We start from the raw sequence: 14,700 nt of genomic DNA on the forward strand, positions 1-14,700 counted from the left end.
GCAGCTGTCAGGCAGTTGGAGGAGGGCTGGGCTTGGCAGGAAGACGTGCTGGGATGATGCATCAGTCGGGGCAGAGGTATAGAGCTCCCAAAAGAAGAATCCTTGGCAACTTCAAGAACAGTTGCTGATACAGTCCCGTTATCATCAGCACAGCCCTTTGAGGGGTTCACAGAATAACCCTGATTCTTGAATATTTTTTCTTTCTGTTCTAGAGAGATCAGTGCTGTCTTGAAGTATCTGAAACAACAGTGTCATGCCCAGAAAATTGGCGTCGTGGGATTCTGCTGGGGTGGAACTGCTGTCCATCATTTGATGGTGAAATACTCAGAATTCAGAGCAGGGGTGTCTGTCTATGGTAAATCTGCCTTGTGCATTTTTACTCCATGCGAAAGGGAGGGTTGGAAGAGTGACAGCAATCAGAAGCCTCCCCATCCAGTGTAACACAACCCCCAATAATGTGAAGACCGCCCAGCTTATGGAAATGGGCTTTAAGAATCTGAAAATAGAGGTGGAGGTTTGTCATGCAGTTAACCAGAGGATGTCACTGGGAGTCAAGAGGCCTTGGTCCCAATCGTGTGACTTTGGAAAAGCCACCTAACCTGAGCTCTCCATTTCTTCACCTAGGATGAAGGGGATAGCATTTTTTTTTAATGTAATCATGATCAATATCACACAAGATTTTTATGAGCAACATCTATGAAAATATTTTTCTGGTGGTGGCTAATGCCTGTAATCCCAACAGTTTGGGAGCCTTAGGCGGGCAGATCGCTTGAGCTCGGGAGTTCAAGACCAGCCTGGGCAACATGGCAAAGCCCTGTCTTTACAAAAAATACAAAAATTAGCTGGGCGTGGTCACATACACCTGTAGTCCTAGCTACTCAGGAGGCTGAGGTGGGAAAATTGCTTGAGCCCAAGAAGGTTAAGGCTGCAATGAGCCATGATCACGCCACTGCCCTCCAGCCTGGGCGACAGAGCAAGACCCTGTCTCAAAAAAAAAAAAAAAAAAAAAAGAAAGAGACAGAGAGAGAAAGAAAGACTGATTTTTCCAAGATACAAATTGCTCTAACTGTACACAAACATGCACACACACTAAAGACAGAAAGAAAGCAAAAGCAGGCAGGCGTGGTGGCTCACACCTGTAATCCTAGCACTTTGGAGTCCAAGATGGGCAGATGGCTTGAACCCAGGAGTTTGAGACAAGCCTGGGCAACATAGAGAGACTTTGTCTCTATAAAAAAATTTTAAGGCCTGGTGTGGTGGCTCACACCTGTAATCCGAGCACTTTGGGAGGCCAAGGTGGGTGGATCACAACGTCAAGAATTCGAGACCAGCCTGGCCAATATGGTGAAACCCCGTCTCTACTAAAAATACAAAAATTAGCCAAGCGTGGTGGTGGGAACCTGTAATCCCAGCTACTTGGGAGGCTGAGGCAGGAGAATTGCTTGAACCCGAGAGGTGGAGGTTGCAGTGAACCAAGACTGTGCCACTGCACTCCAACCTGGGCAACAGAGTGAGACTCTGTCAAAAAAAAAAAAAAAATTAAAATTACTTGCGTGTACTGGCACGTGCCTGTGCTCCCAGCCTCTCAGGAGGCTGAAGCAGGAGGATCACTTGAGCCCAGAGGTTTGAGGCTGCAGTGAGCTATGAATGCACCACTGTACTCCAACCTGGGTGACAGGGAGTGAGACCTTGTCTCTTAAAAAAAAAAAAAAAAGAAAGCAAAAGAAAACACACTCTAAAATGTAAATAGCAATTTATACATTTTTTGCCAAAACAAACCAAAGTTATTACAGCAATGAAATAACATTATATCTGTATATAGAAGCTGCTTGCTAAACTCATGATATAGAAGCATTCAGACCAATAGATAAACAGAAACAAAAAAGACACATAGGAAATATAGCCTTTAAAAATAATGCAGATGCTCCTCTACTTACAATGGGGCTAAGTCCTGATAAACCCATCTTAAATTGAAAATATCCCAAGTCGAAAATGCATTAATCCACCTCACCTACCAAATATCATAGCCTCACCTGGCCTGCCCAAAACACCTGCATCTGACTACAGTTGGGCAAAGTCATCTAACACAGGGCCTGTTTTATAGTAAAGTCTTGAATATCTCATGCAGTTTATTGAATTCTGTACTGAAAGTGAAAAACAGAATGGTTGTCTGGGTACTTGGAGTACAGTTTCTACTGAATGGGTGTCGCTTGTGCACCATTGTAAAGTCAAAAAATGGCAAGTGGAACCATCGTTAGGCCTGGGACCATCTGAAGTGGATCATAAAGTTATACTAATGATTTTTTCTTGGCTTAATGGTTCCTCACTGTGGTATTTTCAACTACTTTTAGCATTAAAAAACCCTTTAAATATTGACTTAGGACAACACAAAAGGACATAAACTCAAGTCAGTGGCCAGCTGCCTCTGGGAACAAAGGAGCTGAGAGATGCTTTGTCTAGACCATGCTTTTGCGCATTTAGCAAAAGGCGGTCAAGGAGCGGATGCCTCCCCGGCGCCACCTTCTGGCCGCTGTTGTGCAGTGCGTGAGCTGCCGAGCGTGGCCGGGCTCAGGCTCAGGATATCAAAAGAGGCCCATTGGCAGAAGTAGCTTTGCCAGAGTGAGGAAGGGGGCGCGGCTACCTTTCCCGTGGCTCCCTGCCTCCTAAAGAGGAGTTACAGGTGAAGGAGGCTCTCTCTGTTACTTAGCTCTTCTGTGCTGCCAGCAGGAAGTGGAAAAAAAGTTGTATTATTTACCTCTTATCTTAAAATGGTAACTTGCTGCAAATCTTTTGCATACTTCTTTTCCCATAGAATTGGACACACCCACAGGTTGTTTTCAGACAGCCTGGGTCAGGCAGAGCATGCTTCTCATTTCAGAATTAATCTCGAATGCTGAGATGAAAGATGAAAACTATTATTGTTATTTTTTGAGACAGCATCTTGCTGTCACCCAGGCCGGAGTGCAGTGGCACGATCTTGGCTCACTGAACCTTCACCTCCTGGGTCCAAGCAATTCTTCTGCCTCAGCCTCCTGAGTAGCTGGGGCTACCACATCCAGCTAATTTTGTATTTTTAGTAGAGACAGGGTTTTGCATTGGTGGCCAGGCTGGTCTCGAATTCCTGACCTCAAGTGATCCACCCGCCTTGGCCTCCCAAAGTGCTGGGATTACAGGTGTGGTCCACCTTGCCCAACCAAAACCTGATTTTTATAGACTGACCTGCTAGGCCCAGGCAGTTTCACACTTGCACACTCGTGGTCTGGTGCAAATCTAAATACCCATTCAAATGACAGCTCCTCTTACAAACAAAACTACTCAGTGCATTCAAGCCAGAACCTGTGGGGCTTGTGTAGACCTGAGAAACTTCTCAAGCAAAGGTTTGAAAATGGTCCTGTTTGTAAATGAAGGTAGATCCCAGCGGGAGCATTCCTCAGGCTGCTCCGGCGTCTTTCCATATTAAAGCAGCAGATGCAGACGAGGTCTCGTTCAATTATTTAATGGCCTGATTCCTAGTCCATAAAGTGGGGAGGTAGAGAGTAGGAAGATCTGACTAAATACATTTCTCTTGTACTATTATAATCCTTTTTTTTTTTTCCTCTGAGACGGAGTCTTGCTCTGGTCGCCCAGAGCTGGAGTGCAATGGCATGATCTCGGCTCACTGCAACCTCCACCTCCCGGGTTCAAGCAATTCTCCTACCTCAGCCTCCCAAGTAGCTGGGATTGCAGGTGCCTGCCACCACACCCGGCTAGTTTTTGTATTTTTAGTAGAGACAGGGTTTCACCATGTTGGCCAGGCTGGTCTCGGACTCCTGACCTCATGATCCGCCCTCTTTGACCTCCCAGAGTGCTGGGATTAGGGGCTTGAGCCACCACGCCCAGCCTTTGGGTTTTTTTGTATTTGTTTATTTATTTATTTTTTATTTTATTATTTTTTAAGACAGGGTCTCACTTTGTTGCCCAAGCTGGAGTACAGTGGCACAAACATGGCTCACTGCAGCCTCAACTTTCCAGGCTCAAGTGATCCGCCCACATTTGTCCCCCCGAGTAGCTGAGACTACTGGCATGCACCACCACACCTGGCTTATTTTTGTATTTTTTGTAGATACAGGGTTTTGCGATGTTACCCAGGCTGCTCTCAAACTCCTGGGCCCAAGCCATCCACCTGCCTCAGCCTCCCAAAGTGCTGGGATTACAGGCATGAGCCACTGTGCCCGGCCTTCTTTTACGCTAATCTTGTAAGTTGGGCCACTTCTGTGGAATGACTGAAAAAGGAAATAGAGCCCCAAAGCAGAGATTTTACTTTGAAAAATCAAACCCAAATGCGGTAGTTTTCTGTGGCATGAGCGTGGGGGTCATACATCATGCCTCTGTGCTCGTTTTTCAGGCATCGTCAAGGATTCTGAAGGCATTTACAATTTAAAGAACCCCACCTTGTTCATTTTTGCTGAAAATGATGTTGTGATTCCACTCGAGAATGTAAGTTGGCATCTTTTTTCTTCGTATTTATTTGTTTTGAGACAGGGTCTTGCTCTGTCGCCCAGGCTGGGGTGCAGTGGCGTGAACTTGACTCACTGCAGCCTCCGCCTTCCAGGTTCAAGCCATTCTTGTGCCTCAGCCTCCCGAGTAGCTGGGACTACAGGCGCCGCCACCACGCCTGGCTGATTTTTGTATTTTCGGTAGAGAGAGGGTTTCACCATGTTGACCAGGCTGGTCTTGAACTCCTGACTTCAGGTGATCTGCCCGCCTTGGCCTCTCGAAGTGCTGGGATTATAGGCATGAGCCACCTCGCCCGGCACCATTTGTATATTTAGTAGCATGATTTGACATTCTGCCGGGAGTGGGAAGTCTTGAAGGATACATTTGTTGCTCCAAATATTTCCAACATTACCATTTTAAAGATGGGTTTTATTCAATTCCACTTATATAATTCCACCGTGGAAGTGTGACGTTCCCAAAACATGCTTAAGGAAATGTCTGAGGGAGGTATTCTCAGCATGGCCTGATTACCTGGTGGAGAAACAGGACCTCCTGCCCTGCTCCATGCTAACCCACAAATTGCCGTAAAGTCTATGATCTTAAAGACAAGGATTTATTAAACACAGTCAGTTGATAAGGAAAAAGCAGAAGAAAAGTATGGTTCAAAAGTAGTCAGTTAGCTGGGCGTGGTGGCTCATGCCTGTTATCCCAGCAACTCAGGAGGCTGAGGTGGGAGGATTGATTGACGCTGAGAGTTTGAGACTAGGTCAGGCAATCTAGCTAGATCCCTTCTCTACAAAAATATAAGCAAATCAGCTGCGGTGGTGGCACACATCTATAGTCCCAGCTATTTGGGAGCCTGAGGCAGGGAGATTGCTTGAGCACAGGAGTTGAAGGTTGCAGTGAGCCACGATTGTGCCACTGTACTCCAGCCTGGGCGACAGAGTGAGACCCTGACTCTAAGAAAAAAAAGTAGTCATTTAGAAATTATTTTATAATATTAGTAACTAATACATTAATGCAAATGATTTCGCATAATAGATGGATCATTTTTACATTGCTCTGAAATCTCTCCTTTGCCAGACATAAGAACTGTGTTAGTTATAAAATTAGCAGTAAAGGCCGGGTGCAGTGGCTCACGCCTGTAATCCCAACACGTTGGGAGGCTGAGGCAGGCAGATCACCTGAGGTCAGGAGTTTGAGACTAGCCTGGTCAACACGGTGAAACCCTGTTTCTACTAAAAATACAAAATTTAGCTGGGCGTGGTGGCATGTGCCTGTCATCCCAGCTTCTCCGGAGGCTGAGGCAGGAGAATCACTTGAACCTGGGAGGTAGAGGTTGCAGTGAGCCGAGATGGTGCCTCTGAACTACAACCTGGGCAACAGAGTGAGACCCTGTCTAAAAAGAAAAAAATTAGCGGGAAAGAATTCAATGTAACTGTGGAACTTGTTTCTAATTTAAAGCATTGATGTTAAATTTCTGTTATGAGCAGTCACTGAAGATTTGGAGAATGGAAAGTGCCACTAAAGGGTTAAAATCATGAAATCTTTTGCACACCAGGTATCTCTGCTGACCCAGAAGTTGAAAGAACACTGCAAAGTTGAATATCAAATTAAAACATTTTCTGGGCAGACTCATGGGTTCGTGCATCGGAAGAGAGAAGATTGCTCACCTGCAGACAAGCCCTACATTGATGAGGCGAGAAGGAATTTAATCGAGTGGCTGAACAAGTACATGTAGCAAGAATCAAGGGCAAGCCTTCCTAGAATAGCTTTCATCCCAAAATTTGCTTGGAAATACTTAGATCATTTAATTTTCACTTTTATAAAATAAATGTAGGAATCCTAAAATTCATTATTTCATTTGAAACACAAATTCAGTAGGAAATAATGCATGAAATGATTTGATTTTTAACATGTACCTCAAATCATAATTTAAAAACAAGGTCTGGGCCGGGCGCGGTGGCTCAAGCCTGTAATCCCAGCACTTTGGGAGGCCGAGACGGGCGGATCACGAGGTCAGAAGATCGAGACCATCCTGGCTAACACGGCGAAACCCCGTCTCTACTAAAAAATACAAAAAACTAGCCGGGCGAGGTGGTGGGCGCCTGTAGTCCCAGCTACTCGGGAGGCTGAGGCAGGAGAATGGTGTAAACCCAGGAGGCAGAGCTTGCAGTGAGCTGAGATCTGGCCATTGCACTCCAGCCTGGGCAACAGAGGGAGACTCCGTCTCAAAAAAAAAAAAAAACAAAAAAAACAAACAAAAAAAACAAGGTCTGATTGGGTGCGGTGCCTCATGCCTGTAATTCCAGCACTTTGGCAGGCCAAAGTGGGCGGATCACCTGGGGTTAGGAGTTTGAGACCAGCCTGGGCAACATAGTGAGACCCCCATCTCTACAAAAAATACAAAAATTAGCTTGGTGTGGTGGTGCACGCCTATAGTCCCAGCTACTTGGCAGACTGAGGCACAAGAATCAGTAGAACCCAGGAGGTGGAGACTGCAGTGACTCAAGATCATGTCACCACTGTACTCCAGCCTGGGCAACAGAGTGAGACCCTGTCTCAAAAATAAATAAGTAAATAAATAAATAAATAAATAAATAAAATAAAACCCAGGTCAGTACCTGGAGAATTTGAATGATAGAGTAATACCCTAATTATTAGTTAAAACCTACAGGCTGGGTGCAGTGGCTCACGCCTGTAATCCCAGCACTTTGGGAGGCCGAGGCAGGTGGATCACTTGAGGTCAGGAGTTCAAGACCAGCCTGGTCAACATGGTGAAATCCCATCTCTACTAAAAATACAAAAATTAGCCGGGCGTGGTGGTGTGTGCCTGTAATCCCAGCTACTCGGGAGGCTGAGGCAGGAGAATCACTTGAACCCGGAGGCAGAGGTTGCAGTGAGTCGAGATTGCGCCACTGCACTCCAGCCTGGGTGACAGAGTGAGACTCTGTCTCAGAAATCTCAAAAAAACAAAAACAAACCTACAGCTGTTCAAGGACCAGCTGACAGCTCAAGTGTGGCGTTTTCTGGTCTTTGAACACATCATAGAAAGTGACAAATGCTGCAAAGCCATGAAGAACATGAACTATAAACTGGGGTAGACCACCACCCAGCTTAGACACTTATCTATGCCACAAAACATCTGAATTTGACACATTTATATATTGCAATATGGGAAGTATTGAGATCAAAACAGGATTGCATTGACCTAATTATATTAATCTAATAAACTAATTTTTTGAATTTTTGTATTTGTAGCATTTTTAAAAAGATAGCAGAAAACGGGGGGCTAGAGTTGTCACCCAGCCACTGTCTCCTAGGCAGTGGATTTCCAAGCACTGGCATTTTTCCGTCGCAGGGCCTGAGGCTACCTCAGAAATCTCTCCTGTGTTTCTGGTGGTAGCATAAAGGGGAGAGCCGGCGAGAGAGTCTGCACCTGCACCTGCGGGGTGCGTGCGTGTGACTTCGGGCAAGTGACTTGATGTTGTCATTTTTTCCCTAATTTTGTATTGACGTCCTTCTCAGGAGAGAGTGGCTGTAAAGTCTAGCCCTGCCCTGATGGGGATTCTGGGGATGTGGTCGTGGGTGTTTCCCATGTGCCTTTCATGGGATCTTTCTTTGTCCTGGCAGACGACCTGATACCTAAGTGTCCAACCTGTGGCCAGGTGTCCCTCTCACGGGAAGCTTGTTTATCCTGGCACGTGCCCTTGTGGCTCTCGTCTGACCTGTGTCCAGTTTATTCCTACTGAGACAGCCACTCTCCCGGAGACCCCTGACCAGGAAAGAAGTTAGGATGGGGTAGAGGAGGCAGCTCATAAGAACCATGAAATGACAGAAGCAGTTTATTGCTTACAGATCCAGAGAACAGAGGGCAGCACGCTTCGCAGGCCCAGCAAAAAGGGGGAGCCATCCAGGACACGTGGGCTCAACCAGAAGGTGGAGAACGAGAGAGAGAGAGGGAGTTGTGAGCCAAAGCTTTTACTGGAGCCCAGGGTGCTATCTAAGCAGGTTTCCCATGGAGGTTCTAATTGGGGGGTTTAGAGCAAGCGGGCATGAGCCCAGGGATTCGTGCTGTGACTGAGAGGAGTCGGTGTGGGTAGGATATCAGCACGGCCCATGTGGGTGTGGGGGGCAGTGGGACAAGTCAAGCAGGTGGTATCCAGCTGTCCATGAGGAGGTGGTCCCAGGAGGCGGTTTTATGAGGCAGATGTCTGGATTCACCACCTCGAGGAACTGGGAGAAGCTGTATAACTAGAAACTGTGTTACTAATCTCTGCTTCTAGTATGAGGAAGTCCAACTTACAATCAAATGGATGCTCAGGAAACATAAAATTAAAAGAATTCCCCAAACTTGACCTTCCTGAGCCTCAGTTTTTGCATCTGTCAAATGGGTATGAGGAGACCTTTTGCCTAATGTTGAGAGAATCCAAGCCTGAACAGGGCTGGTCTGCTGTGAACACTTAGTTGTGGACCCCTACAGGCCAAAGCGATTGCCTGCTGAGGGCTGCTCCCAGGAGGCCTCATGCATTCATCTGGCCTCCCAGGAAACCCCTGAGAGGTGCTGGGCTTTTGCCCTGGATTGGTATCGGTGAGCATGTAGACAGTAGCCCGAGTCTTCAACACAGATGGGAGGGTCTAAAATTCGTGCGAGAATGAACCAAGGTTGTGGCTGTATCCTTGATGGTGAGCTTGGGGCCTGGGCAGCCTTCTCTCTGCTGAGTCCTTTGGTCAAATGTCCTGGTGGTCTGAACCAGCACTGCAGATGGAAGTATAATGTAAGTCACACACGTACTTCTTTAAAAAGATTTGTTCTTCAGTGTCTATTAGACAAGCAGATAAATGAAGGTAAAGGGAAAAAATGGCAACTTTAGCTTTTTTCCCCGTGTATATAATTTTAAATTTTCTCATAGCCCCATTAAAAAAAAGAGACATAAGTGAAGTTAATTTTAATAATACATGTTAGCCCAGTTTATCACAAATGTTCCATCAGCTTGTAATTAATATAACGAATCATGAGTGAGGTATTTTGTATTTTTTTTTTTTGTCCTCTATCTTTGACATCTGATGTGTATTTTCTGCTTACACATATCTCAGTTTGGATACTAACTTCATCGGAAGTACTTGATTTGGCCAGTGGCTCATGCCTGTAATCCCAGCACTTCGGGAGTCTGAGGCGGGTGGATCACTTGAGGTCAGGAGTTCAAGATCAGCCTGGCCAATATGGTGAAACCCTGTCTCCAATAAAAATGCAAAAATTAGTGAGGCACGGTGGTGGGTACCTGTAATCCCACTTGGGGGAGGCTGAGGCAGGAGAATCGCTTAAACCCAGAGGTGGAGGTTGCAGTGAGCTGAGATGGTGCCATTGCACTCCAGCCTGGGCCACAGAACAAGACCCTGTCAAAAAAAAAAAAAAAAAAAAAAAAAAAAAAAAAAGTACTTGATTTGTGTTTAGATTTCACAAAATTTATAGTTGAGAAAGTAGGTTTACATATTTAAGTTTTCTGATAACTGAGTCTAGCATCAAAAATCATTTCCTTTACAGTTCACCTCCCACATTGACAAAACTGGTTCATTTGTTTTAGAAGAATTGATTTGACTTTGAAGCAAAAGCGTATCCATTTCAAAACGACGTCAATCTAAATTAAGTGAACTTGTGATTAATATAACACGTTCACTTTTGTGTCACTGTCATTCTGGTGCTGACAGCACTGAGGTCAGAGGGTCTAGCACACACTGAACAGAGAGCTCCAAGTGTGGTGGGATCAACAGAGCTTTCCTCAATATTTTTTTCTTGTTGTGTTTTTCAGCAGAAGTTTTTTGTTTGTTTGTTCGTTTGTTTTGAGACAGAGTCTTGCTCTGTCGCTCAGGTTGGAGTGGAGTGGTGCGATCTCGGCTCACTACAACCTCCGCCTCCCAGGTTCAAGTGATTCTTCTGCCTCAGCCTCCCGAGCAGCTGGGATTACAGGTGCCCACCACCACGCCTGGCTAATTTTTGTATTTTTAGTAGAGACGGGGTTTCACTATGTTAGCCAGGCTGGTCTCAAGTGACCTCAAGTGATCCGCCCACCTCGGCCTCCCAAAGTGCTGGGATTACAGGCATGAGCCACGGTGTCTGGCCCAGGAGGAGTATTTTACATTGCTTCAGTTTTTTAATTTAAATGAATTAAAATGAAATGAAAAGTTGGCCTCCCCAGGTGCACTAACCCTGTAGCAGGGTCGTCACTGGCCGCACGTGCTGGTCTACACTGGGCGAGGAAGATTCGCATCACATCCCGATGGCACCCTGTTGACTTTCCATTAATCCTGTTTGTCCGCCTTGTGACAGCCCTGCAGCCGGTTGTGAAAGAAAATAGACTCTCAGGACCAAAAGTCACTATGCCAGAGGGAAGGTTTGGCCTGGGAACTGTGCGATACTGCCTTCCTTTCCTTCCCAGATAGACAGCTGCAATGTCACAACCCTGTGTTACAGCCTCATCCGTAAGCCAGGATCCCACAACCACGGAAGGCCACACATCTCCCCAGATGGCCTCCCTCCCAAAGCGCTCACCTGGAAATTCCTTGTGAGCAGCTAGATCTTTCAGGCTACATCCACCCCCTCTAAACTAGCCCTGAAACAAGTTTTTTGGATCTCACCCTGACGATGTCAATTACCAGCTGATCCTCACAGAGAGGACAAAGACCAGAAATCATCCCTGAGACAAATGCATAATTGACTTTTCCTCTGCTTGCTTTCTGACGTGTAAAATGTAGATTTACTGAGACTCAGAGCCTCACAAGAATGCGAGCGTCTGCCTCACTGTCTCCCTCCCCCGTCTTTTCCCTCCTGCTTGCCCTTGCCTTTTTAAATATTGCCGTTCCCCAAACCCCCTTTGGAAAAAGCACAGCTCACGGATGTTTCTGTGGCTTGTGGTTGTTTTCGTGGGTGTGTTCTCAACCTTGGCAAAATAAACCTCTATGGATTGACAGCTGCCTTGGTCGCTTTTTGGTTAACATGGTCTTTCTCAATTACAGCCAGATAATTTATTTACTTGACAAACTGCTCAAGCCTAGATCTGTGCCTACACTTAGCCCCTCTTCATGTCCACAGACACCAAAAAGGCCATTTGTTTTCCCTCCCATTCAGGCCTGGGCCCTGCAGGCAGCTCCCTCTATCAGGTGAGACCTTAGTTCTCCTTGGGTTCCACACTGGGGCTGTTTTCATCCCAGTGCCTGGCCAGCGTGGGTAAAGTCTTGTCAGTCCTGGGGCGCCAGCAACCTGCAAACTCAGTGCAATCGTGTTCTGGAAGACCAAGCAAGAAGGATGCCTGCAGCCTCAGGATCACACCCACCCCTTCTTCTGTAAAAAGGCAGCCAGTCTCCACGGGGCTGGCCCCTCTGAGTCCCAGGGTGGGGGTGTGCTTTTCAGGCCTTTAGGTGAGAGCAGCAGAAGTTATCAATGTTATTTGCATTTTAGAAAGATTAAAGTTGGGCCCCTCTGGAGAGGGAAGGAGCACAGCAGCAGGAAGCAGAGATGTGAGCCTGACTGATATGGTTTGGCTTTGTCTCCACTCAAATTTCATCTTGAATTGTAGTTCCCATAATCGCCACGTGTTATGGGAGGGACCTGGTGGGAGGTAATTGTATCATGGGGGCGGTTACCTCCCTTCTGTTCTCATGCAAGTGAGTGAGTTCTCACGAGATCTGATGGTTTTATAAGGGGCTTTCCCCCGACTTCATTCCGCAGTTCTTGCTGCCGCCATGTGAAGAAGGATATGCCTGCTTCCCTTTCCACCATGCTTGTAAGTTTCCTGAGGCCTCCTCAGCCATGCTGAACTGTAAGTCAATTAAACTTCTTTTCTTTGTAAAACATACCCAGTGTGTTTTACTAGACATACCCAGTCTCGGATATGTCTTTAGTAGCAGCGTGAGAACAGAATAATACGTTGACCGAGGCAGCAGAGTGGAGAGTTGCTGAGAGATGCAGCTGCTTTTACTGCAGAGACTGAGAAGACACCAAGAAGCAAGACCCTGAGGTTGGCTTAGAGATGATTATCCAGCAGGAATCCTGAAGAGAAGCGGGCTGTGAGGAAAGAGAATTTAATTTTGGTTCAGCCTCGAGTATCAGTTGAGTTTTCTTGGGCTGTAAACAACAGAAAACCCGACTGACAGTGGCTAAGAGAGTAACATTTAAGTGTCTCTCCCACAGTCCTCCAGAGATCCAAGGTGGTTTGGGGGTTTCCTGGTGTCAGGACCTGGGGTTGGTGCCTGCATTCTCTGGGCCCCAGGGCCTTACAAATCCCAGCCACAGCAGGAAGGGAAGGAAGGAAGGAAGGAAGGAGCTCTTTCCTGCACGTCTGTTTTAGCAAGGGAGGGAAATCCCCCAGCTGTGTGCCCCCTGTGCCATGGGAGAGGCCGAGGACCTGGGCATCAGCTGAAGGGGAGTTGGTGACCGGATTGGATTAGACCCTGACTCACTCAGCCAGAGATGGGTGCGCTGCCTCTGGACAGAGCTGGGCTTTGGTGGGCTATGAAGAGGAGTGTGGAGGCTTGTTGTGGGGGGCAGTTGCGTGAGACCCATGCGGCTGTGTAACATTGGGAGTCATCCATCAGGTGGCTGTGGCAGGCATGGCAGAGGGAGAGTGTGAGGAAGATGAGGGTGAGAAGAGGAGGTTCAGGAGGGAAGAGCTGGATGTGTCCACATTCCATGTTTACCTTGTTGTGGATTTGGGCAACTTACTTCTCTGACCCTCTGACTCAGTAAAAGCTATAAACTGAGTAAAATAACATAACTCTGCAGGGGCGCGTTGTTAGGGTAGGTAGTCAGGAAGACATGATCAGGGCAGGAGAGGTCTACCTCCCCAGGAACGTCAGGTGGCCATCAGGTGACGGTCAGGTGGTTGTTAAACTGGCTCTCTAAAATAATACTTGGTTACAGCCAGCACCAGGGAAAGGCAGTCTCTCCACAGATAGAAACACCTGAAGCTGGTGATCAGCAGCTTCCTGGTAAGATCTCAGGATTTGGGCAAGCAGGCCCAAGCATGCACCCTGAGAGGCAAGATGGTGGACAGCCTGGTCCAAGGGAAGAGTTTGAGTCTTCCCTTGGAAGGGAAAAGAAATGCAAACTTTGGAACCATGCCAATGTATAAAACCCCAAGTCACGGACTGAGCAGGGCACTTGGCCCTCTTCCAAGTGTACTTTGCTTCCTTTCGTTCCTGCTCTAAAACTTTTTGATAAACTCTCACTCCTCCTTTAAAACTTGCCTCAGTCTATCCCTCTGCCTTATGCCCCTCAGCTGAATTCTTTTCTTCGAGGAGGCAAGGATTTGATTTGATGTAGACCCTTCAGATTCACACTGGTAACAGTAGGTGAAGTGTCATCAGCACACCTCTCCCTTGAATAAATGCTGGTGGACCCAGGGTGGTTCTCCCTGAATGCATATTAAGTGGCAACCGCAGAGGGAGACGGCCAGAGGTGGGGAGCAGCCAGGGATATAGGAGCAACTAGAGGGCAGAGCTCCAGGAAAGCCACCAGAGGAACTTCAAAAAGGAAGAGAAATTTTTTTTTAAAAAAGACAGGAAAAGGTTGTGTGTGTGAGAAAGAGGACTCCACCTCAGAGGGCACCCCAGGGATTTGCAGCAGCAGGACACAGTGATTGCAGCACAGGTGGTTTCTATGAAGGGCGGGGTCCACAGACCATCACTGTGGGTGGAGGGGGCAGAAGGTGGAAGGCAGGAGAGGAAGGGGTGCTGACAACAGTGCTGCAGAGAAACGGAGTGAACAGGAAGGAGTGGCTCCAGGGGACACAGTTGAAGGGTTTTGTTTTCCTATGCTTTGGTTTTTTCTTTTTCTTTTTTTTTTTGTTGAGACAGGATCTGGCTGTGTTGCCCAGGCTGGAGTGCAGTAGTCCAATCACTGCTCACTGCAACCTCTGTCTCCCAGGCCCAAGCAAACCTCCCTCCTCAGCCTCCTGAGTAGCAGGGACGACAGGTACCTACCACCACACCTGGCAATTTTTTTTTTTTTTTTTTTTTAAGAGACAGAGTCTCACTGTGTTGCCTAGGCTGGTCTCGAACTCCTGAACTCAGGAGATCTCCTGCCTCAGCCTCTCAAAGTGCTAGGATTACAGGTGTGAGCCACTGCGCCCGGCTGGTTTTTGCTTTTTCAGGTGAGATTCATGCCGGAAAGTGCTAACAGAGGAGGGGAGGCTGTGTGTGCAGGTAAGAGATTTACAGACAGGAGGA

At 47.1% G+C, this 14,700-nt stretch overlaps 2 protein-coding genes across 3 annotated transcripts in view; one reads left to right on the forward strand and one right to left on the reverse strand.

Moving 5' to 3' along the window:
* The window catches only part of CMBL (carboxymethylenebutenolidase homolog), a 31,908-nt gene extending 24,181 nt beyond the window's left edge, over positions 1-7,727 (forward strand). For both annotated transcript variants that reach the window (XM_050794075.1, XM_050794074.1), the window contains exons 4-6: positions 213-355; positions 4,385-4,476; positions 6,038-7,727. In XM_050794075.1, coding sequence (XP_050650032.1) covers positions 213-355; positions 4,385-4,476; positions 6,038-6,217 — 415 coding nt within the window. In that variant the 3' untranslated portion in view covers positions 6,218-7,727. The remainder of the gene's footprint in view (positions 1-212; positions 356-4,384; positions 4,477-6,037) is intronic.
* ROPN1L (rhophilin associated tail protein 1 like) overlaps positions 1-14,700 on the reverse strand; it is a 918,600-nt gene that overhangs the window by 176,937 nt on the left and 726,963 nt on the right. The gene's annotated exons all lie outside the window — the stretch shown is intronic.

The sequence above is a fragment of the Macaca thibetana genome, chromosome 6 (assembly GCF_024542745.1).
Source record: "Macaca thibetana thibetana isolate TM-01 chromosome 6, ASM2454274v1, whole genome shotgun sequence".
Taxonomy (NCBI): Eukaryota; Metazoa; Chordata; class Mammalia; order Primates; family Cercopithecidae; genus Macaca; species Macaca thibetana.